This window comes from Gymnoscopelus microlampas (genome assembly GCF_963454915.1).
Source record: "Gymnoscopelus microlampas genome assembly, chromosome: 18".
Classification (NCBI taxonomy): Eukaryota; Metazoa; Chordata; class Actinopteri; order Myctophiformes; family Myctophidae; genus Gymnoscopelus; species Gymnoscopelus microlampas.
In genome coordinates, this window is record NC_139955.1 from 3,995,756 (window position 1) to 4,019,024 (window position 23,269).

The following is a 23,269-nucleotide window of genomic DNA, read 5'->3' on the forward strand; positions in this document are numbered from 1 at the left end:
TTTTACAATGAGTCCACTAGATGGTGCACATTGACAAGGGGGTTTGATGCAAATGAGTGATGTTTTGTTCTCTTAACCCATTAAATAAGACCAGGAACACATCTGTGTGTCATTTTTTTATTTCTTTGGCAATTCATAAATAGCAGTAGTTATGCAAGCTCAGCTACGAGCTTGCAGATCTACTATTTCATGAAAAATACATAAAAAATACATTTTTAACTCAAAGTTTTGCTTCTGGGGGTCCCTGGAACAACATATTTTGAGATGGAGGTCCGCGGGCAAATACATATAATTTTGGGGGTCCTTGACATGAAAAAAGGTTTGAGAACCACTGATATAGAAACATACGTTTTTTTTTCAAAACACTGTTAGGATTTAGAAGACACTTGAATCCCTCATGGGATCTATCCCTGATGTAACGCACGTGAAACCCCCCATCATCTTTCTGACTTAACACACATCATGACCTTCAGGAGCCACGCCCACACTGCGTCATATAACCGTCATTTAAAGGTAAACGACACGACAGTCCCCAATCACCCCTGTAAATGCAAGGGAAAAAACACAAAACACGTCAGTAGCACACACACATAATACTTCAATTACAAATAGCAAATGACAGCATTTTAAACGCTCCGAGTCCCGTTTGAGACGGGCGCTAGCCAATAGCCATGGTTCACTTGACGCTCGTCTGTCACAAGCGTCATGGCGCAACTCGTTCCTGGTTTTGGAAGTGTCTCCATTTACAACCCGTCCTGCACATCTACATAAACGTTCAGATTTCAAATATAAAGTGCTGATCCTACGGCCACAGATGTAATACGTTAAAACGCCTGGGTCTAAGTACCCGTATCGCCCGTGTTATTCAATACAAAGCATTTTAATCCGATCGGTGGCCATTTTCTCAAAATGTCCTTCATATGCTTTCAAATACGCGACCCTATCGGTTGGTAGGTGTGTTGCACTCTTATACAATACAACTCTATGAGAAAGTGGCTGCCGATCGGATTAAAATGCTTTTTATTGAACAATACGAAAGATACGGGTACTTAAACCCAAGCGTTTAAACTTGTTACATCCGTGGCCGTGGGGTCAGCACTTCACATTTGAAATCTCGTATCTGAACGTGTATGCAGATGTGCGGGTTGTACACATGGAGACATTTTCCAGGAACAGGTTGCGCGGTCATGCTTCAGGGCTAGGACGGGCGCTATCCTCGGCCATCTAAACGGCGCGAGGGGGTCCTCTGTCGGTGCATGGTGCAACATGTGTGGGCTGTTTCTTTCTCGAAGCGTCTCTCCGTCAGTCAACCCAGCGCTTCAGTTCTCCTCTGACGGCCAGTCCACACAGACACAGTAACCATGATGCTGAGGAACCTGTACGGCACGCTGCACAGACACAACGCACACGCGTCTGCTCTCGTGAACAAGGTGAATAACGGCGTGTTTTTTTTTGGGTCGGTGCGCTCTTTATGTAGTTTAAAAGAGAATGTACGCAGTTGCTCCTCTCTGGGTCAGAGCTAGCGGCCAAAATGCTAGCTGGCTAGCTTAGCACGCATGCTAGCGGCTACCGTTGTTACCTAACCGTGGCGTTTGGGACATTGTTATAAAAGCGTCGTATTCGTATGTGATCATTAGTGTTTCATCTTTGGGTGTTTTTTTAATCGTCGAGAAGGATGTGTCTCGTGTCACTGTCGTCATATGTGGATTTTCGTCTGTGTTGAGTAATGAACTTGGCTTTGGCTAACGTCAAAACTGTGTTATACCGACGTACTGTAGTACTGGCTTCATCAACACTAAACGACGTGCAGTGCTCTGTGCTATAACGTTAGTGGGTGAAGTGTGGCCGTTTGTTTATTTGGTGTTGATGTCTGAATCATTCTGATGAATTAATTGAATGTATCCTGAGTCCATGTGTTGTGTTGGTGGGGGAAATTGAGGAGGTTCGTGCGACCTTCACTGTGGCGTCCCCGCTAGCTTCCCATGTTTTTTCAACCTTCCAAGGGTTTTCATTTGCCTGGATCATCATTGCGTGCGTTGCGTACCAGCCAGGCCATCCTCATCGGTACCTTCTCTTGTAGAACCTCCTGAGTCATAAGTCTCATAAGCATGTTGATCAGTGTTGCCACATGAGCACTTTAAACCTTTAAAGCTAGCTTGTAGATCTGCTGTTTTCATTGAAAAATCTTGACCTAAAGTGAGAATTGTGGACCTTTTTGTTAAAATCCACACGAATCTTGTATGGGGTCTTTGGCACCTAATATTTTCCGAAGCAGACATGGCAACACTGATGTTGATGTGCTATTTTTATTAAGTGGGAAACAAATATGCCCTTTTCATTTATCTTTTGACAAACTGAATAAAGGTAGAAATTGTAATTTAAAAATCTGAACCAAACAATCTAAAATGATTTGTATTATCTGGTAGTTGAAGTGACATGCTCTTAAAAACCGTTGTGGGTGTGTTCCTTAAAACTGGTCCCGACTATTTTGAAAGGTTAAACTACTGTGAGTGTTAAAAGACCAGATTCTGCACACTTAATGGTCACACTTGCTAACAATGGTGATGCAGCATACAGAATGTATGGACTCACATCACGGTACAGTGTGTGTGTCTGGAGAAGGTCATTCAGCTCTCTGCCATATTATGTGTGCTAAAACATGTTCAAAGCAGACAGCAGAGTCCTGCCATTTGTAAATGTAAACCCATCTTGTTCTGATGTGACCCTAGGCATGCTGGAATGGCTTCCAACCTGATGCCCTCAGAGTCCTTTCCAGGAGGGACTATGCGTGAGTACATTACAAAATAATAATAAAGAGCCTGACCGATGCCAGATAAGTGCAACATTTTCCAATCAATTTGAAATAGGTAAACAAATACAAATTTGATAGATAACACAATTTTCACACAAACTGAGCTTTATTTGAGTTAACCACTTTTTTGGTTTAACCCATTAAGACTTGGAATGCATCTGTGTAAAACATGTTTTACATTTGAGCTAAAAAGCATTATTTCCATTTTCACACTTCAGTACATTTTTGAAAACTTGTGAAAAAACCTTTTGAATATATATATTTTCTAAAGCGAACATTTGTAACTCAAATCTTTGCTTCTGGGGTGGTCCCTGGAACAACACATTTTGAGATGGGGGTCCGCGGCCAAATACATGTCATTTTGGGGGTCCTTGACATGAAAAAGTTTGAGCACCACTGATATAGAAACATACGTTTGTCAGAATACTGTTGGAAGACATTTGTAGAATCGGCCTCAGATCTTAATGGGTTAATCCATGTCCTCCAATGTGCTGTATGTGTGGCAGGTCCGAGGCCATCAAAGGCTCAGTCATTGGCATTGACTTGGGAACCACCAACTCCTGTGTGGCAGTGATGGAGGGCAAACAGGCTAAGGTGAGGATGAACAGGCTTTCATCATGTTTCTCATACACATGCAACTTAAGCCAAACCCATATATCTACCGTCATTTGACGACATATGTTTAAAAAAAAAACTGCCCACCTACAAGCTTGCACAAGGCCTGGTCGCGACCAGTTGTGAGCTTGTAGATCGGCTATTTTTGAAAACATTTGAACAGGCTTAGTGGTTAATGAAATCAAGTAACGCAAACATTTCTTTGTAAAAAAAAATTCTAGCAGATCTACAAGCTCACAATGCGTTGAGCTTGCAGATCGGCTACTTCCATAAAAATAAATCATCAAAATCATAAGTTATTATGTCAGCCATGTGTTGGAATATTTAAGTCCTATTTCATTTGTCATATCTCTGCCCTGTGCAACTTTTCTTTACAAAGCCTAGAATGCAAACATAAATGTAGTTTTCATTCATATGTTCCATGCAAAAAAACACAATTAAATTGCAGTTATTTGTATGACGTCGTATCGTGACGCGTTGTTTCAAATAGCCTAGGTATAACAAAGGGCTAAAATGTATGTTTTATAATGTAATAAATTGTATCTGTAAACTGTGTAACTGAAGTTTTCAAATAATTGTAGTGGAGTAAAAGTACAATATTTGCCTCTGAGATGTAGTGGAGTAGAAGTAAAAGTATAGACAATTGGAAATACTCCAGTAAAGTTTAATTACAGTACTTTAGTAAATGTACTTAGTTACTTTCCACCACTGCTGACAATTAATGCTCAAGTAAAATGTGCTAATTTCTGACATACCCTACTCTCTGCCTGCCCCCCGCCAGGTGCTGGAGAACGCCGAAGGAGCGAGGACCACGCCCTCTGTCATTGCTTTTACGGCCGACGGAGAGCGCCTAGTGGGTATGCCCGCCAAGCGGCAGTCGGTGACCAACCCCAACAACACCCTGTACGCCACCAAGAGGCTTATCGGGCGCCGCTTTGACGACGCGGAGGTCCAGAAGGACGCGTACGCATTTCCTTTTTTTGTCTTTCTGTTTAACGGTTACCACCGTAACCCATTCAATCCGGGGAAGGCATCGCATAATTTTAGATTTCTTTGGCTATTCAAAAATAGCAGATCTACAAGCTCATAGCGCGCTATGAGCTTGTAGATCTGCAAACATTTTTTAAATCGTGAACATTTGTGCACATCTTTGATTATATATTTTTTAAAGCGAACAGTTGTATAATATGTTGTTCCAGGGACCCCCCCAGAAGCAAAGATTTGAGTTACAAATGTTCGCTTTAAAGAATAAATATTTGAAGATTTGCACACATTTTCACGATTTAAAAACAAATAGCAGATCTACAAGCTCATAGTGCGGCACTCGGTGCCGCACTATGAGCTTGTAGATCTGCTGTCTTTGAATAGCCAAAAGAATCTAAAAATGACACAGATGCGTCCCCGGACTGAATGGGTAGACATTGACACACCTAAGGGAAAACATTGGCGAGTATAGCTGATCTACAAGCTCACAATGCGTTCAGGACGTCTTGTGAGCTGGTAGTTCAGCTATATCGGATCCAATCATGTCTAACAATTTTAACCATTTGAGTGGGGTCTCTGAGATGTCAAATGTAGTTTTGATTGATTTATTGAACACTTTGAGACAGAAATGTAAACGGCACAAGGTCAGACATTTGGCCTAAAAGAATAACACAAAAAAGTCCCACAGACTTGTTTCCATTGTGGTCCTATGTATTCAATTCATCAATATAGCATACAAATGACACAAATACAATATCATCAACACAAATATAAAACACTATACGTAAAAAGAGAGAAAAAATGGCACCAGTGAATGCCATCTCCTTTCTATGGGAAAAGTCAGTTTATCACCCCTTTTGGTCTCCTGAAAGACGGATTTTCAGGCCTGTTTTTTTGAATGTTAGTGAGTGATCCACATTTTTTTAAAGGGATGGTCTCAGGTTATTCCACCTTTTTGGTGGCAGAGAAGTGGAAAGAGAATTTTTCCAAGTTTGTATTAGGTGGGTGACACCAGATCGTTGTTGTCGCTCCCTCTACTATTGTGGCCCTGGGTGTCACTCCCTTTTTTGAACTAGTTAGTCAGGTATGCGTGCAGACCCCTTTGACTATCTTTAAAAAAGATTCCATTCCATTAAAGGGATATTTCACTTTCAAACATGTTTTGGGTCATTTTATCGTCTATTCAGGCTTTTGTGAGTACCCCAGACAGTTTTCAAGTTGCTTGATTCAGTATTTAGACATTTGATATTCATTTTATCAGACACGCCACCTTCCTATATAAACACATTGTAACTTCAAACTTCAAACAATTTTTATCCATGTTAGATTCACTGAAAACGCCTGTCCTTGGGTTCTGGTGACTGATATTGTCCTACTAATACATTAGTTTGCTGTGTTTTATATATATATATATATATATATATTTTTTTACAGAGCGTCACTCAATGATTTACCCTGTTGTTATCGTTATTTGTTAACAGAAAGAATGTCCCGTACAAGATTGTGCGTGCATCCAACGGTGACGCCTGGGTGGAGGCTCACGGGAAACTGTACTCTCCAAGCCAGGCTGGAGCCTTCATCCTGATGAAGATGAAGGAAACTGCAGGTACGAACAGATGTAGGAGGATAAAAAAAAGATTGTTAAAAAAAAAATACAGATAATAGCCGAACTACAAGCTTGCGATGCTTTGTGAATTTGTAGATGGGCTATTTTTGCGTGACATAATTGTACAAAGAAGTATAAGATAAAGCTTAAGTGGTTAATCAGAATAATCCTTTTGTTCGAGTATAGAAAATATTACCCATGGAAGGATTTTAACTTAATGGTAGTGATATTTTTTGCTTAGTCATCGGCTATTTGGAAACTGCCGATGTACAAGCTCACACAACGTGTCGTGAGCTTGTAAATGTACTATATAAAACAAATATTGAAACATTTTAACACAAATCTTGTTTGGGAGGAGGGGGTCCTTTGACATGAATACATTTGAGAAGCACCAGCATGATGTTTATATAGGTTAGAAGACTGCACAGTGTACATGATGGTTGCTGTGTTCTTGCAGAGGGCTACCTGGGACACGGTGTGAAGAACGCAGTGGTCACCGTACCGGCCTACTTCAATGACTCCCAGCGACAGGTACACACACACACACACACACACACACACACACACACACACACACACACACACACACACACACACACAGATACACACACCAGCTCTAAGTCAGCTGTCCAGACAGTGTGTGTCTGGTTCAGTGTTACAGTGCTGGTAGAGGAATGTTCTGTACTTCTGGTTTGGTGCAGCAGGTTCTGTTTTAGAGGCTGCTGGAGCTGAACTTGTACGGGACCGGGCCCAGCGAGAGTGGACTGTTTTGGTATGCACTGCAGGACCGACCTAGTGCCGGGCCACACATACATGCACAACCTGATCTGAACACATCGGGTGCCAGTCTGCCAGAGGTTTTTTAAAACAGGCTACAGCCAGTGCCAGCGTTTATTACTGTTTACTGCTGTGTTTTTAGAGCTGTAGTATCCTCCACGAGGACCCGGATGTAAACAAAGGGTGCGTGCGCGATGGTAACGACTGGAACAATAATATTTCTAGCGCGATCCGCCATTGCAGAGTGATCACGTGTCACCCTTGTTGTTTTCACCATGGTAAAAAAGTATGGAGATATGGACCTTTTTCTCAAGATCATATCATTGGAGCGGATTCACATCCATTTCATTTTACAGGGTCATAGGATCATTCCTAAGTTGCGTGAGCGCGCCCCTTGTGGAAAAAAAATAATAAATTGGAAAAAACGGCTATAGCCTCGAGGGGTGTATTTTTAAAAACGGCTATAGCCATTTATGGCACTCGACGGGTGTATTAACGTCTTCTCAGGTGTTTCTGTGCACCCCAGATGGTTTTTAAGTTGCTCGTTTCAGTATTTAGATATTTGATTTTATCAGACACGCCCAGGGCTTAATTTGTGCCAGAGCTTGCCTACGGGAAATGCCTTGTGCGCCCTGGAACCTCTTAGAAGGTGCTCCGTCACCTCAAATGCACATACAATACAATATGTTTTGATAATGATTTATTATTAACCTTTTCAAACGGGAACGCATCTGTGTAACCACTTAATCCATATTTTATACTTTGGCTATGAAAAAAAAAATAGCAGATATACAAGCTCATAGTGCCGCGCTATGAGCTTGTGAAAATGTAAAAATATTTTTTAAGTGAACATTTGTAACTCAAATCTTTGCTTCTGGGTCATGGAAAATATGTTTTTTCAGAAAACTGTTGGGATTTAGAAGACATTAAGTGTATTTTTATTCAAAGATGTATACAAATCTTCACGATTTTTCTAAACTAGCAGATCTACAAGCTCGTGGCTTGTATATCTGAGCTTGTATATCTGCTATTTTTTAATAGCCAATGAAATCTAAAAATGACACCGATTATTTCATGGTCTAAATGGGTTAATCCAGCTTTCACATTTTCCCCTCGATGTCCCTTCCCGCAATGGAAAAGGTCGGGTTCATGAACTCCCGGCCTCTGGCACCTAATAATTTACAAAGTAAGCACTGGACACACCCCCTTCCTATACAAATCCATTGTAACTTCAAACTCCAATTTAACCATGATAGATTCATTGAAAACACCCGTTCTTGGTTCTGGTGACTGATATTGTCCCAATATGTGAGGGGGCCGTGGTTTTTACAATTCATTTTTATTGTATTTAATATTTTTATGTGGTTAATATACAAATAATTGAACACCTTGCTACAATAGGGATACAAACAGGTGCTGGAAGTTTATAAGTGCAGGAATCTGCTTGATTTTATCAGTATTCTGTGAAGACTGCTTCTGTGGCCTTTGAATTAGATGGTACTTCCCTGAAAATGAAATTGTGCTTTCAATGTCCTGAAATGTCCTTGGACTTAATTTTGGAAACGGATGGACAGATGGAAGTGAATGCTCCAAATGAGTCTGTCTCTTCTGTCTCTTCAGGCGACTAAAGACGCTGGTCAGATCGCTGGTCTCAATGTCCTCCGTGTCATCAACGAGCCCACAGCTGCCGCTCTGGCGTACGGACTGGACAAGACCCAGGACAAGGTGTAAGTAGAGACAGATGCCAGGGCCCGACGGTTGCCACATTTTTGAGTCCGTTCCTGGTTTTTGGGGAGTCCTACGCCACTGGGTCGGATAGCCGATCTTGCGACGCGTTGTGATCTGCTATTTTCAAACATTCTGATCTACAAGGTCGCGACACGTTGTGAGCTTGTGGATACGCTATTTTGAAATGTTTTTTTTTACATTTTGTAAAGCTGTGAAATGTGACATTCTGCATAGCGATCACTTTGGTGCTTTAAGTATATTTTGATGCCAATATTTTTTTACTTTTAATTCAAGCAAATGAACAAGTAAAAGACTTTTACTTGTAACAAGATTATTTCTTCATTATGGTATTAATACTTTTACTTAAGTAAAACATGTGAGTACTTCTTCCATCACTGGTGCTAAGACACCCTGTATATTATATTTCCCTATATATTTCCTTTCGTATAAATGCAACATCTTTCTCCTGTATTCCTTCCAGTATTGCTGTCTATGACCTGGGAGGAGGCACGTTTGATATCTCAGTTCTGGAAATCCAGAAGGGTGTGTTTGAGGTGAAGTCGACCAATGGAGACACCTTCCTAGGAGGAGAGGACTTTGACCAGCACCTCCTCCAACACATTGTCAAGGAGTTCAAGAGAGAGGTGCGGACATTGAAGTAGATGCATACTAGGGCTGGCCAATATATCTATATCTATATGATAGTATAATCATATGATATAAGTGGTCTTCAAGTGCTTTTAAATAATAATGATAATAAACTATTTGTGTAGCACTTTTCAAAAACAAGTTTACAAAGTGCTTCACATCATGGTGAATGGTAACAAAAAAACAAAACACATGGTGAAAGGAAACAAAACACAGATGGTTCAATTAAAGGGGCTACACCATGAATTTAAAAAATAATAATAATATTTAATATCATATTGTTTATGTCCCTCAAACGTTTTTCAAAAGGTTTGAGTCTAAATCAAGCCAATTCCAACTAACTTCTCTCTGGCTTATAAAGCACTTTCACCTGCAATACCTGGCGCTATTGAGCCAGTTTGTATGCATGTTATGTCCTGGTTCTGTGTGGGAAAAGTAAAAAAAATAAAATAGAAAAAAATAAAAAAAGTTTAAAAAAAAAAGAAAACTTTTTTTTTTTTGGGGGGGGGGGGGCGGGGGGGTCAGAACTGAAAAATGGGAGGAATTTTTCCCAGACGTGACGTAGGCAGGGGGAACAAATCTGACGGACTGTTTTCAGACCAATTTACATAAAAACCACAGATAGCCTATGAAAGCCTGCATGCTCGAAGTCGGGTATTTGTTGGAACAGAAGAGAGGTGGGGGAGACCAAAAACACACAAAAATGAAGAAAAAGTTAAAATTCATGGTGTAGCCCCTTTAAAACAAAAGCAACCAAAAAAGCAGAAACGACAAAATAGAGGCAATACAAGAGTCTTCACATGAACACGGTCCATTGTCCAATCCTCTAGTTAAAAGCCATTATAGAAGTGAGTCTTTAGGAGAGTTTTAAGTTCAACAACGTTTCGACCGACCCACATCGGTCGAAATACTGATTAATTGAATGCATTTTGAGGGGTCAGTGTGCAGTCGTTTTTCCCTTTTCTCCTCTGAAAGAGACAACTGACTCTGCCTCTTCTCAACACGTCTAAACCTTGCATTAATGTAGTAGCTTTGATCATAGTGTAAAATTGCTGTAGGGGCCGCGTTGATGGGCGTGCTGTCCTGTGTGTTTACAGTCTGGCGTGGATCTGACCAAAGACAACATGGCCCTCCAGAGAGTCCGAGAGGCTGCAGAGAAGGCCAAGTGTGAACTGTCCTCTTCACTTCAGGTACACACATCTTGAAATTGACAACATGGGGGGTTTGTGTTCTCGATTGTGATATAAAACTATATATAGGCATTGATTATATATATATATTGTTTTCTTAACAATTTGTTAAGAAATTAAAGCGTTGTAAGCAAGTGGTGGACAGTACTTGAGTACTGTATTTAACCCATTAAGACCGGGAAAGCCTATATGTTATACCTTTTTTTAAACCGGGAAAGCTTCTGTGTCATTTTAGATGTTGCTATGTACAGTATATAACAAAAGGAATGTTTAACTTTTTTTTTGAATGAAAATAGAAGAATAGAAATAGAAGATTTTTGGAAAACTTAGGTTAGGATTAATAGGCATTTTTAAAAATTAAGGGATATTCTACTTTCATAAACAAACATGTTTGGGCTCAGTTTTTAAAGTTGCTTGATTCAATATTTAGATATTTGATTCATTTCATCAACCCCCTTATATAAACCCATTGTAACTTCAAACTAACCATTTTAACCATGTTAGATTCATTGAAAATGCGTGAAGGGGTCTGTTTTTTCCAATAACTTTTTTCTTTTTATTGTTTTTCCTCAGAAGTATACTAAATAAGAAAAAAAAGTAATTGGAAAAAACACAGCCCCCTCACGCATTAGAAGGGCAATATCAGTTACATTTCAAGACCCATTCCAAAATAGTGAAAATAGCAGCAAGTTCATAATGCATTGCGATAGCGTTGCCCCTGAAAATTTTGTTTCCAAGAACACGCGAATTAGAACACGCGCACGTCAAATCAACAAAAGTGTAAAAAAGAGGCCATACTGACTCATTATATAGTGTCAGAATCTGCTTTGTTAACCTTCGTTTGGGTGCTAAAAGAGTGACTTTGATTGCTGTCCATGCAAATCAACTAGGAGACTGTTTTTGGATTATTAGATTATTAATGGCATCAATGGCACGACAGAATTTTACATTGTGGTCTACCAAAGTGTCCTCGTGCTGAAGTGCTTAACTCACTGAGTGCCATTAACGTGTTTCACGTGTTTTTACCGCTATGCCGCTGGGTGCCATTAACGTGTTTGACGTGTTTTTGAAAAAATTGTAAAAAAAAACATGTTCAGAACCCAAGATATCATCATCTGAAGATGTGCAGCTCCATCCACTCCTTGTTTAACTTAGAACTGAAAAAGGCTGTATCTCGCTTCCTAAGCACTTTTTGTTTTCTGTGAAAAAAACTCTGGAACTTTTCAGAATCAATTCTGAAATAATTCTGGCAATCCTGGCACTCAGGGATTTAAATGGCTCGAACTCTACATCATCTCTCCCTTTCCCAGACTGACATCAACCTGCCCTACCTGACTATGGACGCCTCTGGACCCAAACACCTCAACATGAAGCTGACCCGCTCCCAGTTCGAGGGCATCGTGGCCGACCTGATCCGCCGCACTGTGGCACCATGCCAGAAGGCCATGCAGGACGGCGAGGTGTCCAAGGGAGACATCGGAGAGGTGCTGCTGGTCGGAGGCATGAGCCGTATGCCCAAGGTATGAGAGAGAGGCAGAGAGAGAGAGACACACACACGGTTGCAACAGTTAATTGATCTGAGGCAGTGTGTAAGTGATATTTGTGAAAACAAAAGTTAAAGCTCTTTATTAATCCTTAAAGACCGGGAACGCATCTGTGTAATTTATTTTAGATTTATTTGGGCTATAATTCAAAAATGGCAGATATACAAGCTCATTGCGTCCGTGCTATGACCTTGTAGATCTATTGTTTTTAAATCGTGAAACTTTGTGAAAATCTTTGAATATATATTTTTTTATTCAAACATTTTTAACTCTGTTACAACTTCTGGGGGTCCCTTGAACAAAATATTTTGAGACGGGGGTCCATGGCCAAATGCATATATTTTTTGAGAACCACTGTTATTATTAGCAACATACGTTTAAAAAGAAAACCTGTTAGGATTTAGAAGACCATTTGTAGAACCCCCAGAAGCAAAGATTTGAATTGAAAATGTTCGCTTTAAAATACAATATATATATATATATTCAAATACCCACGATTTCCCACGATTTCTCCAAAAAATAGCAGATCTACAAGCTCATAGCGCAGCACTCGGTGCCTCTCTCCAGCTCGTAGTAAACATGAAGTCAGACCTTGTGGTCAGTGGATATCCTCCCTGGTAGAGGATTGTACATTGACACCTGGAGTGTTTCTTGGTTAGCTCTTGGCTTTCTCTAAACGGATGTTTGTTGTGCGCCGGTGTCATGGACCAAACTCAATCTTTCTTCTACAAGCAACACGACACATTGGTGTGCTTGTAGATCGGCTATGTCTGGCGTGCGACACGGCGTACATTACAACCATGTACAGTATAACACTAATCCTAACCCATGTGGCTGCTAAAGTCAAGCCCTCTACGGTAATCTTTTTTTTTTTTAAGAAAAGGAGATCCGAGCTCAAAAAATGTGGAGGAGAGGAAGTAAAGTTAACCCATTTAGACCACGAAATAGTCTCTGTCGTTTTTAGATTTCTTTGAGCTATTCAAAAATAGCAGATCTACAAGCTCATAGCTGCGCTACGAGCTTGTAGATCTGCTATTTCTTTGTTATCGTGAAGATTTTTGCAAATCTTTGAATTTGCGGACCCCCATCTGAAAATATTTTGTTCCAGGGACCCCCAGATGCAAATAATTGAGTACAAAATGTACATACATATTCAAAGAATTGTAGACATTTTCACAACTTTTTTTTTTTTTAATTGCAGATCTACAAGCTCGACATATCGCGGCACTCGGTGCCATGCTATGAGTTTGTAGATCTGCTATTTTTGAATATCCAAAGAAATCTAAAGTGACAGAGTGCCGCGCTATGAGCTTGTAGATCTGGTATATTTTTAAATCATGAGCATTTGTGAATATATATCTTAAGCGAACATTTGTACCTCAATTCTTTGCTTCTGGGGGTCCCTGGGCTGGAATAAAAAAAATTAAGATGGGGGCCCGCCGTCAAATTCATTTTGGGGGGTCCTTGAGATGAAAAAGTTTGAGAACCACTGATATTATAGCAACATACATAAAAAAAAAACTGGTAGGATTTAGAAGACATTTGTATAATCCCCAGAAGCAAAGATTTGAGTTAAAAAATGTTTGCTTTGAAAAAATAGTATATATTTAACACATTGCCTGCCAGAGTTTTTTCAGATTTTTAGCTGTTGCCTGCCAGGGTTTTGCCATGTTTTTGGTACCTGTTCGCGTAGCCACAGATTTTTTTCCTCCAGTATGATTGATCCCCAGATGGTTTCTAATCACAGATGAGATTCAGGTGTGGTTTCACAAATGTCAATGAGGTCATTTTGACCTCGTTGACATGTTTGGTTGATGTTTCAATATAGCTCAAAAGCAGTAGTTTTAAACCAAAAAACAAAGTGAATTGTTTGTCCGTTTGAATTTTAACATTGAAGTGAATGGAGCAGCAAATCTTCGAACATTTTTAGCTCCTAATCTGTTCATAATTCGACAAGGGTTGAAATTATAAAAAAATGCAAAAAAAAAAAAAAACGTCTTTGGCAGACAACAGCTGATAATTAAAAGACGTATATATACGTCTTTGGCAGCTAATGTGTTAAAGATTTGCACACATATTCACGATAAAAAAAAAAGCAGATATACAAGCTCAGTCCGGCACTCAGTGCCCGCGCTATGAGTTTGTATACTGTATCTGCTATTTTTTTAATGGCCCAAAGAAGGAAATAAAATGACACAGATGGCGTTCCCGGTCTTAAAGGGTTAAGCGAAAAATAAAACTGATGCAAAAACGTGTGTATGAGTGATGTGACCTTTCACACTGTTGTACAGCTCGTTTTCATGCCGTTTCCGTCCATGTACAGGTTCAGCAGACAGTTCAGGACCTGTTTGGCCGCGCTCCCAGCAAGTCGGTTAACCCCGACGAGGCTGTGGCGATAGGTGCAGCCATCCAGGGCGGCGTGCTGGCCGGAGACGTCACAGACGTGCTGCTCCTGGACGTGACGCCGCTGTCGCTGGGAATCGAGACTCTGGGCGGAGTCTTCACCAAACTCATCAACAGGAACACCACCATTCCCACCAAGAAGAGCCAGGTACTGAAACTCTAGCGTACACCCGGGTTTGAAGGGAGACATGAGCTCCCCTGAAAGCATCATAGAACAGAAGGGCCCATATACTGTAGTATGTGCATTTGACATGGTTTCTGTTGGGACATCAGTGCCTGTCGAAAACTACATTTTGATTGATTTGAATATTTTATTAAACAGAAATGCAAACAGCATGAGCACATACACTTGAGTCTAAAAGGATAACACAAAAATGTCCAGTGGATTTGTTTCCATTGAGAGCCTGTATTCAATTCATCAACATCAAAATCTCCATGCACTGTATGTGCATTTGATTTGATTTGTGTCTGACATCAGTGCAGGTTGAACTCCATATGAAGAGTGTTTGACTCCACATATGTGCATTTGACGGGGGGCCCTAGGGCCCCTGGCAGGTGCTCCAAAGGGCTGCAATGGTCCACTGACCGACCGACTGACCCCCCCCCCCCCCCCCAACCCAGCCTTTAGGCAGTTTTAATACAGGATTTTATTTTAAAGTCATAATAGGTTATGAGTTCTGAACCCCTGAGTTTCCAGAACTCGGGGTTAGTTCTACCTCCTAAGCAGGGCCCCAAAGTAGGTTCTGAGAACCATATCTAAATCCAGAACCTGTGAACTATCTTCCACGGTTGACTTAAATACTTGGAAGTGGAAAAGAGCCTTTCGTATGTATGTATGTAGGCTATAAGTTGTTGAAGCAACACTCGCGCCTCCCCTCTGCAGGTGTTTTCCACGGCAGCAGATGGACAGACCCAGGTGGAGATTAAGGTGTGCCAGGGGGAGAGGGAGATGGCGGCCGACAACAAGGTGCTGGGTCAGTTCTCCCTGGTGGGGATCCCCCCGGCCCCCCGCGGCGTGCCACAGGTCGAGGTCACCTTCGACATCGACGCCAACGGTATCGTCCACGTCTCGGCTAAGGACAAGGGCACCGGCCGCGAACAGCAGAGTAAGTGTCGGAGCCATCAACTCAAACATAACGGTACACTGTCACCGAGAGAATTATGTCCAGTTTGTTTTGCAAACGGTTAGCTGACATCATTATGAGGGATGCACCGAATATTCGGCAACCAAAATTGTTAGGACGAAAGTAAAAAATAAAAAACTTTCGGTGTTCAGCCGAAATGAGTGAAAAAGCCAAATGATTATACAGAAGCAGCGATGTCAACACTATGATAGCTGGTAGAGGTGTGCATCTTCATTTGGCCTCACGATTCGATTGTGTTTCACCTGATAACGATTTTATTTGATTCTACGGTGCATCTTAATTTTCTATATTTACTTACTGCTAATGGTTACGTTTTCATGACTTAATGCAAGCAGTCAAATACATATTATGAACAGGGGTGCACATAACTGGTGCGCAGGTGCGCATGCGCACCCAAAATAAAAAATGCGCACCACATCAGGCGACGCGAGGCGCTTTTGCGCACCAACAGCTGGGACAGGACTTTCCAAGCTTTTATTTTTTAGCAAAACTAAAAAATAAAAGCCTGGAGATTGAGGCTAGGAATTTACTTCCTGAAGCCACACTGACACAATCACTCTAAAGCACCCGTCGGCCCCATGTACAGCCATTAGGCGCAGGGGGAGAGATATGACTCGCGTCGCCTCGCATCGCCTCGCTCGCATTGCCTCGCTGCGTGCACGCAGCCAGCAGCGGCTGTTAGAGGCACTCGTCACCGATGATGAACGCACCGTAATGGTGCAAAATATGCCGTGAACGTCCCAATCTGGCGGATAAAATCAGCGCAGCAGCACAGGGCACCAACTTGGGGGCTTTATCTAACAGCGTGAGAAAAAAAAACGGCGAAAATCGGCGGAATTTAGAAGCAGAGCGTCCTTTTTTTCTCGCCCCCCCCCGTTGACAAAACTGTCCGGTGGGCACCGTGCTGACCCCCCCCCCCGTTGACAAAACTGTCCGGGCTGAACCCCCCCCCCCCCCCCCCGTTGACAAAACGGGACGGGCGCCATGCACACCAAGTCACATGTCCAGGTGCTCTTCTGCGTACCAGACCTAAAAAGTTATGTGCACCCCTGATTATGAACTCCTTTTTTATTTATAAAGTGCTTTAACACGATGCATTTATAATCGCTGTCCTTTCAAGCATAAATGTCAACATTAAATAAGTAAATGGTATAGGTGTAACCCTGTTGTTCTCAACCTTTTCAGGCTGTGATCCCCCAAAATTATCATATTTGAACTGGGGACCCCAAAATGATCATATTTGAACTGGGGACCCCCAAAATAATAATACTTGAACTGGGGACCCCCCCATTGCAGGAGTTGAGGCATTACATTTTGTTTGACTTGATTCCGCAGATAAATATTGTGAAAATAGCCGATCTACAAGCTCACAACGCCTCGTTCCACATACATTTTAAGTAGATCAGCTATTATCAAATGTTTTGCCTCTTATAATATTTGACAATTTGCCCAATGTTTGACCAGTTTTCATAGTATAGTTTGTTGATTACTTTTGATGCAGTAATCTGGGGACCCCAACAAAATCATGTGGGGACCCCCATGGTTGAGAACCACTGGTCTAGCCTACCTTTTGGGAGAATGTTCAAAAACACAACATAAATCCTTCAGCAATGCATTGTGCACAGTGCTGCATATAAGATGCAAAATGAAGGGTTTCACAGCTGTAAGACAAGGGCACTTCAGAGTAATGGCCCGTATACACTGCAAGATTTTTGCCAAGATTATGCTGTCGCCGACCTATTTTGGCGCTCGCCAACAAGTCCCGAGATCTGACGCAAGATCGGGTATAGATGGATATCGTCAATACATAAACCTTTATTCCGTGGGTAAATTCATACATGTTGGTAGCTACATTAATATTGCTGTTAAATAATGGTCTATAAAACCAAAGCATCGCACTTGAATATATTGATAACCACGTCAGAATAATACTGGTCTTATGAAAACATTTCCACGTGTGTGTGTGTGTGTGTGTGTGTTTGTGTGCACGTGCGGAGAGTGAGACGCAGAGAGACATAATTATTTAATGAAAATCATTCGTCTCGCTCTCGCGCACGTATCACGGGAGCCTTGCACGCTTTCGTGAACAGACAGACGTCGATGATACGATAATATAATGTAGCCTAATGTAATATAGATTTGAATAAAAAGCTAATAAGCTATGTATCTGGTCTGGATCGCATCATGGTGAATATCTTGCAGTGTGTAGTGTGTGTGTGATCCCTTGTCGGCGATCAATCGCGAAAACCACAACGATATATGACAGCCGATTTCAAGAAAGAGACTTGTGTAGTGTGAAATGCATAACGATCTGATGACTCCCCGACCACTTTAAAAGTCCTACAGTGTGTATCTGCCATTACATGGTAAAAAGCTCCCTGGTAATTTATGTCCTTTTTATCAGTTCACCCATATTATGGGATTGGCGCATATATATTTTTTTGACAATCACAGACACAACCCACTTCCCATGACTAGGCACATCACTCCCTCAGGTCTTCAACGATACGCACATCGACTTTGAAGTCGATCGTTCGGGTTGTTTTTAAGTTATGCGGGAGACACATGGCACAGACATTCTGCACATTTACAATATAGTACATAGATAGATGGATAGGTGCTACTTTGTCGCTTACATGTGTCATGTCCAACTTTTAGGACATTAAGACCGGAGGTATGGCTCGACTGTGCTGTGCGGGCATGTTAAAACGTCTCTGTATCTGATTGTCTTTGTCTCCCCCCCCCCAACAGTTGTCATCCAGTCTTCTGGAGGTCTCAGCAAAGATGACATTGAGAACATGATCAAAAATGCTGAGAGGTACGCCGAGGAGGACAGGAGGAGGAAGGTAGGTTAAGCTAATTTTTAGACCTCTAAACTGAATCTTGGGACTGTGTAAAACATAAACCTTTAATCTATGCTCCATCACACTAAGATGTCGCTTTGCCAAAGAAAATAATTGAACTTGAAGAACGTTGAATGTCTTAACCCATTTAGACCTGAGGCCGATTCTAAAAACGCCTTCTGAATCCTGACCTAAGTTTTCTGAAAAACCTCAACTATTTATTCAAAAATGTAAAAAAAAAATGTTTTGCTATATACTGTACATAGCAACAACAACCCACTTTCAAATTGAAAGTTATAGTTACGTTTAGGGGTTCCCGGTCTAAATGGGTATTATATATCTGAATTTGGTGGCTGTTTTTCCACGTGCAGGACCGCGTAGAGGCTGTCAACATGGCCGAGGGCATCGTTCACGACACAGAGTCCAAGATGGAGGAGTTCAAGGACCAGCTTCCGGCAGATGAGGTACGCTCAGCAACATCTGTAGCCGTTGCTAGGCCTGTCACAGTTATCACAGAATCATCACAGAAAAGGGGGTGTAGAGGTTCAATTGGTTAGTGTTTTTTACCCCATGAAAAATAGTATGGGTTACCAAGTTAACTGGTCCAAGCATTATCGTTTACAGCTTAGCATACTAAATATATTGTTACTGTTGAGCAGAAACCTTGTATCTCAACTTTGTTTGTAATTAATGCCCTACATCGTCATACTAGTGGGTCGCTAAAAGTAGCGGGGCGGAAAAAACGACAATCTACAAGCTCACAACGTGACGCATGTGAGCTAGTTGATCAACTTTTTTCCGCTGTATACATATATTTATTTTTATAATTTGTGGTCAAGTCTATCTGTGGGTTTTATATCTATTGAACCAATGGGAAGTATTAACACGAGCTTGTGACTGAATAATAACTACATTGGATCCATTGGAACACAGGTTATTTTTTCCTAACAATTTACGGTTTTAGACATACAAGGTTTTGACCCGACAGTGACAATATTTATCTTGATTGATTCATTGCCGCTGTTGTTTAGCTCAGAATCTTATTTAGTGATTGACAGTTGAATAGTGGTTTGGTTAGGGGTTGAAGGGTACTTGGCCAGGACTCAGTGAGTTTCTTCATCTTTCTACCAGTGCGCCAAACTGAAGGAGGAGATCGTCAAGGTTCGGGATCTTCTGAGCAACAAGGACTCTGAAACGGGAGAGAACATTAAGCAGGCTGCAACCAACCTCCAGCAGGCCTCACTCAAACTGTTTGAGATGGCGTACAAGAAGGTAAAACACTCGACCTACATTAGTGGATCCCACCTTAAAAAAGTTTGGAAACACTGTGGGCGCTACCCACACGGTTAGCGGTGTTGCTCATTCCACGAATGCACGATCCTTACAAATTGTACCTCATTCCCAGTGGTGGAAAGTAATTAAGTACTCAAGTACTGTACGTAAGTACAATTTTGAGGTAATTGTACTTTACTTGAGTATTTCCAATTTCCAATACTTTTACTTCTACTCCACTACATCTCAAATATTGTACTTTTACTCCACTACAATTATTTGAAATATACAAATATTATGAAACATACATTAACCACTTTAGCCCTATTTCAGGGGTTTTCAACTGATTTCGACCCAGGGACCACCATCCTGACTAAAAGCAACCTGGGGACCACCACTATTGTGCGTGGCGGGTCCATCATAGAGCCACCCCACACAATAGTGGTGGGGGGTTCATGTACCACAGGAAGCTGGAGAAAATAGCTATAATATCAATATAATATCTAATAAAATATTTGAAAATAGCAGTTCTACAATCTCACAACGTGTCGCATTGCGACGTGTTGTGAGCTTGTAGATCTGCTATTTTCAAATATTTTAGTGCTTTCACTTTTGGCACTTTAAGAACATTTTGATGCCAATACATTTGTACTTATACTCAAGTAAATTTTGAATTCTGGACTTTTACTTGTTAATTTCTATATTGCAGTATTGTTCATTTTACTTAAGTAAAGAATTTTGGTACTTTTTTCCACCACTGCTCATTCCACCAATGCACCATCCTTACAAATGGTACCTTGTTGTAAAGGTGACTAATCAGGATTTCCAATGATATGCAACACGATACTAATTGGTATTGCAGTGGAGAAATAATCGACCAAAATGACGTTTCCATAAATCTTTTTTTCCATAAATCGGGGCCATTGAACACCCTTTATGTCTGTGTGTTGGTAAAAAACATATTGATCCAATGAAAAGCATTAAAAAGCGCTTCTGACAAAACCAGCCAACTCCATTGGATCCTCAAACTTTCTGCTAAACCAGCTAACTACAGAGTTAGCTGGTTTTAACTTTTGACCTCCAACCTCATTGTGAGCTTGGAGGTCCATTCAGCTGTTCTTATCAATGATGAACAAAACCTCCTAACTCCACTTTTTTTCATTTTCTGAAAAATGAACATTTTGGAGTTAGCTGGTTTCTGCTGGACAGCAGAGATATCTTCATTTGATTGGCTCAGCAGCAGATTTTAACCGGAAACGCACATGAAGGCGTTAAGTGTTTCCAGCTCAAATCTGCTGCTGAGCCAATCAAATGAATATATGGGAATTTTGGCGAAGCTGATCCGGAACAGGAAATATTTAGGCCCCCTTCTGGAAAAGCGAATTACAGTTGCTGTCTATTCTGAAGATGAGGTTGAAAATGGGTGATGTGGTCCTTTAAGCTCTATTCAAACATTTTCAAAAGGTTGCTCAGAACGTATCGCAACGTGCTGCGTTGTGAGCTTGTAGATCAACTTTCTTTTTGAATGAATCAATTTTACACATGTAGAAGGGCCTAATGGGCCTAATGACGACATGACCAAAATAGGAAACGGCATTGTCGGTCATAGCGATGCGTAAATGAATGTCACAGTGTTTGACTAACCTCTCCCCTCCTCTAGATGGCGTCAGAGCGAGAAGGCGGCGGCGGCGGCGGTGCCGGCAGCAGCAGCGGTGGTAGCAGTTCGTCCTCTGAGGGAGAGAAGAAGGAGGGCCAGCAGTAGAACCTGACCTCTGACCCTTTTTGCACTTGGGTGTTGTCGCGGGATGTTTCCGTGACAACAGAGGAACTGTCGGGCTGGGGGTTGGGCTCAGGTTGGGGGCGCTCCTGAGCCACAAACTGTTCTTAGTCATTCTCACCGTGTTATATATATATGTATAAATATATATATATATACAGTATATACTGTGTTTTTGCAGTAAAAACAAAACGATAGTGGAGAACGATCATAAATATGAATACGAATGTCAATGTGTGTCCTCAACCCCTGTGATCTGTTAGTAATTTAATTGTCCATGAGCGATTTAGTTCAGTTTGCATTCTGGTTGAGTAAAGTTTATTTTCTATCAGGACTTGGCTTTGTCTTGCCCTCTGCTCCGTTGTCTTTAGTTCCGGTCCACTGACCGTGGAAATGCAATATCTAGAAGAAGACATCTGTGTTTTCTTTCCCCTCTTCTACTTTGTGGCGTGTCGTAGAAGAAAAAGCCACCGCTTGGGCCTGCTTTACTGCACAACTTCCATGCCTCGTACAGTGTGCCACATGCCAGCCAGAAGTTGGACCTTTTTTACCGGAGCACTTCACCCATTTTCAACTTTAATTGGTCCTCGCTAATGCTCATTATATGGTACCATTTATGTCTCCACTTATAGACGGAAATGGGACCATCTTATAATGAGCATTGGTGAGGGCCACTTGTGGTGATGGGTTGAAAATGGGTGAAGTGGCTTAAGCCTGGGGGGGTCAAAATCGCCATTGACGTTCCACTTGTGCTACATCAAGCTCTCATGACCACACTGTTCTTGGACATCTTTAACGCACTTAATCCAATGTGATAACAGCAGCAAGCTGGCTTTCAGTTCATTCATTTTGTTGTAGTCTTTGAAAATCTCTGGATAAGTCACCGTTTCACCGGAAAAGCTGACTCACGTCAGTTTAAAGCAACTTTCTCTCCTGATCTTTGGCATTGATTTCGCGAGAAGTTCTCCTTCAGTTAATCCAATGTGATAACAGCAGCAAGCTGGCTTTCAGTTCATTCATTTTGTAGTAGTCTTTGAAAATCTCTGGATAAGTCACCGTTTCACCGGAAAAGCTGACTCACGTCAGTTTAAAGCAACTTTCTCTCCTGATGTAAGGCTTTGATTTCGCGAGAAGTTCTCCTTCAGTTTGTGTTGAGGTCTGTTTCTGTGTCATTGTGACATGGACACAAGTGGAGAGATGGTTTTTTTGTTTTTTTTTCCCAATCCGGTGCAAGGCTATTTTTGAAAATTTTAATCTGGCGTTTAGGGGAAGTAAGTGATCATTAGTTAAAGCTCCATATTCTCATAGTAATCATTTATATAGTGCGTTTTGTTTTGTTTTTCAGTAACTGGTCTCTCCAGCTCTTTAATAAACAGAATTAGACAGGATACAGTGAGCATTTTCTGTCTCCTGATAGGATAACATTATAATCCTGATCTGAAAATGTGTTTTCTGTTTACTAAAGAGACGCCATTATAATAATGAGCAACACCTCTGTATTTAAGCACATTTTCCCCCGTCAGTACGGTCATTGTTTGTGAAGTTGAGGCAGGATGAGATTTGCGGTTAGATTAATTCATAACCATGTGGTGGTGAGTGACGCTTGCCGCTACGAGGTTTAAGTTTGAATGCAAGGAACCAAAGGAGGACTCTACGAAACACAAAGCCCAGCTATGTTGTCACCCCCAGCTGGATGTTCTGTTGCCATTATGGTTTCTATTCGATACACGTGCTGCCTCAATGCCTGTCAGTGAGCTTGTGTGTATGACGGGAGAGAAGGCAGGCACATGGCAGGGTATTGTGAAATTGAAAAGGTGGGAGGGAGAGGGGTTGTGATGTATTCGGGGGATATGATAAATATGACGAGTGAAATTGAATGGTCTCAATTACTGTTGCTGTCTTTTCTAATAAAACGTCTAAAATCA

At 41.3% G+C, this 23,269-nt stretch overlaps 1 protein-coding gene across 1 annotated transcript; it reads left to right on the forward strand.

The window, feature by feature from the left end:
• Positions 1-1,292: 1,292 nt before the first annotated feature.
• On the forward strand, positions 1,293-23,269 carry hspa9 (heat shock protein 9). The gene is made up of 16 exons (XM_084085647.1): positions 1,293-1,430; positions 2,730-2,788; positions 3,319-3,406; positions 4,209-4,390; positions 5,893-6,017; positions 6,475-6,548; positions 8,415-8,521; positions 9,004-9,166; positions 10,268-10,360; positions 11,671-11,880; positions 14,228-14,455; positions 15,191-15,413; positions 18,204-18,298; positions 18,667-18,759; positions 19,427-19,567; positions 21,228-23,269. Exons 1-16 carry the CDS (start codon positions 1,362-1,364, stop codon positions 21,327-21,329), a joined length of 2,052 nt encoding a protein of 683 aa, XP_083941773.1. The 5' UTR covers positions 1,293-1,361; the 3' UTR covers positions 21,330-23,269.

What these genes read in the sequence shown, in the direction of transcription:
- hspa9 (XM_084085647.1), top strand. Translation starts at nt 1,362, where the DNA reads ATGATGCTGAGGAACCTGTACGGCACGCTGCACAGACACAACGCACAC. An exon ending in GAAGATGAAGGAAACTGCAG is followed by an intron (nt 6,018 to 6,474) that starts GTACGAACAGAT and finishes GTGTTCTTGCAG; the next exon opens with AGGGCTACCTGGGACACGGT. An exon ending in TCAATGACTCCCAGCGACAG is followed by an intron (nt 6,549 to 8,414) that starts GTACACACACAC and finishes CTGTCTCTTCAG; the next exon opens with GCGACTAAAGACGCTGGTCA.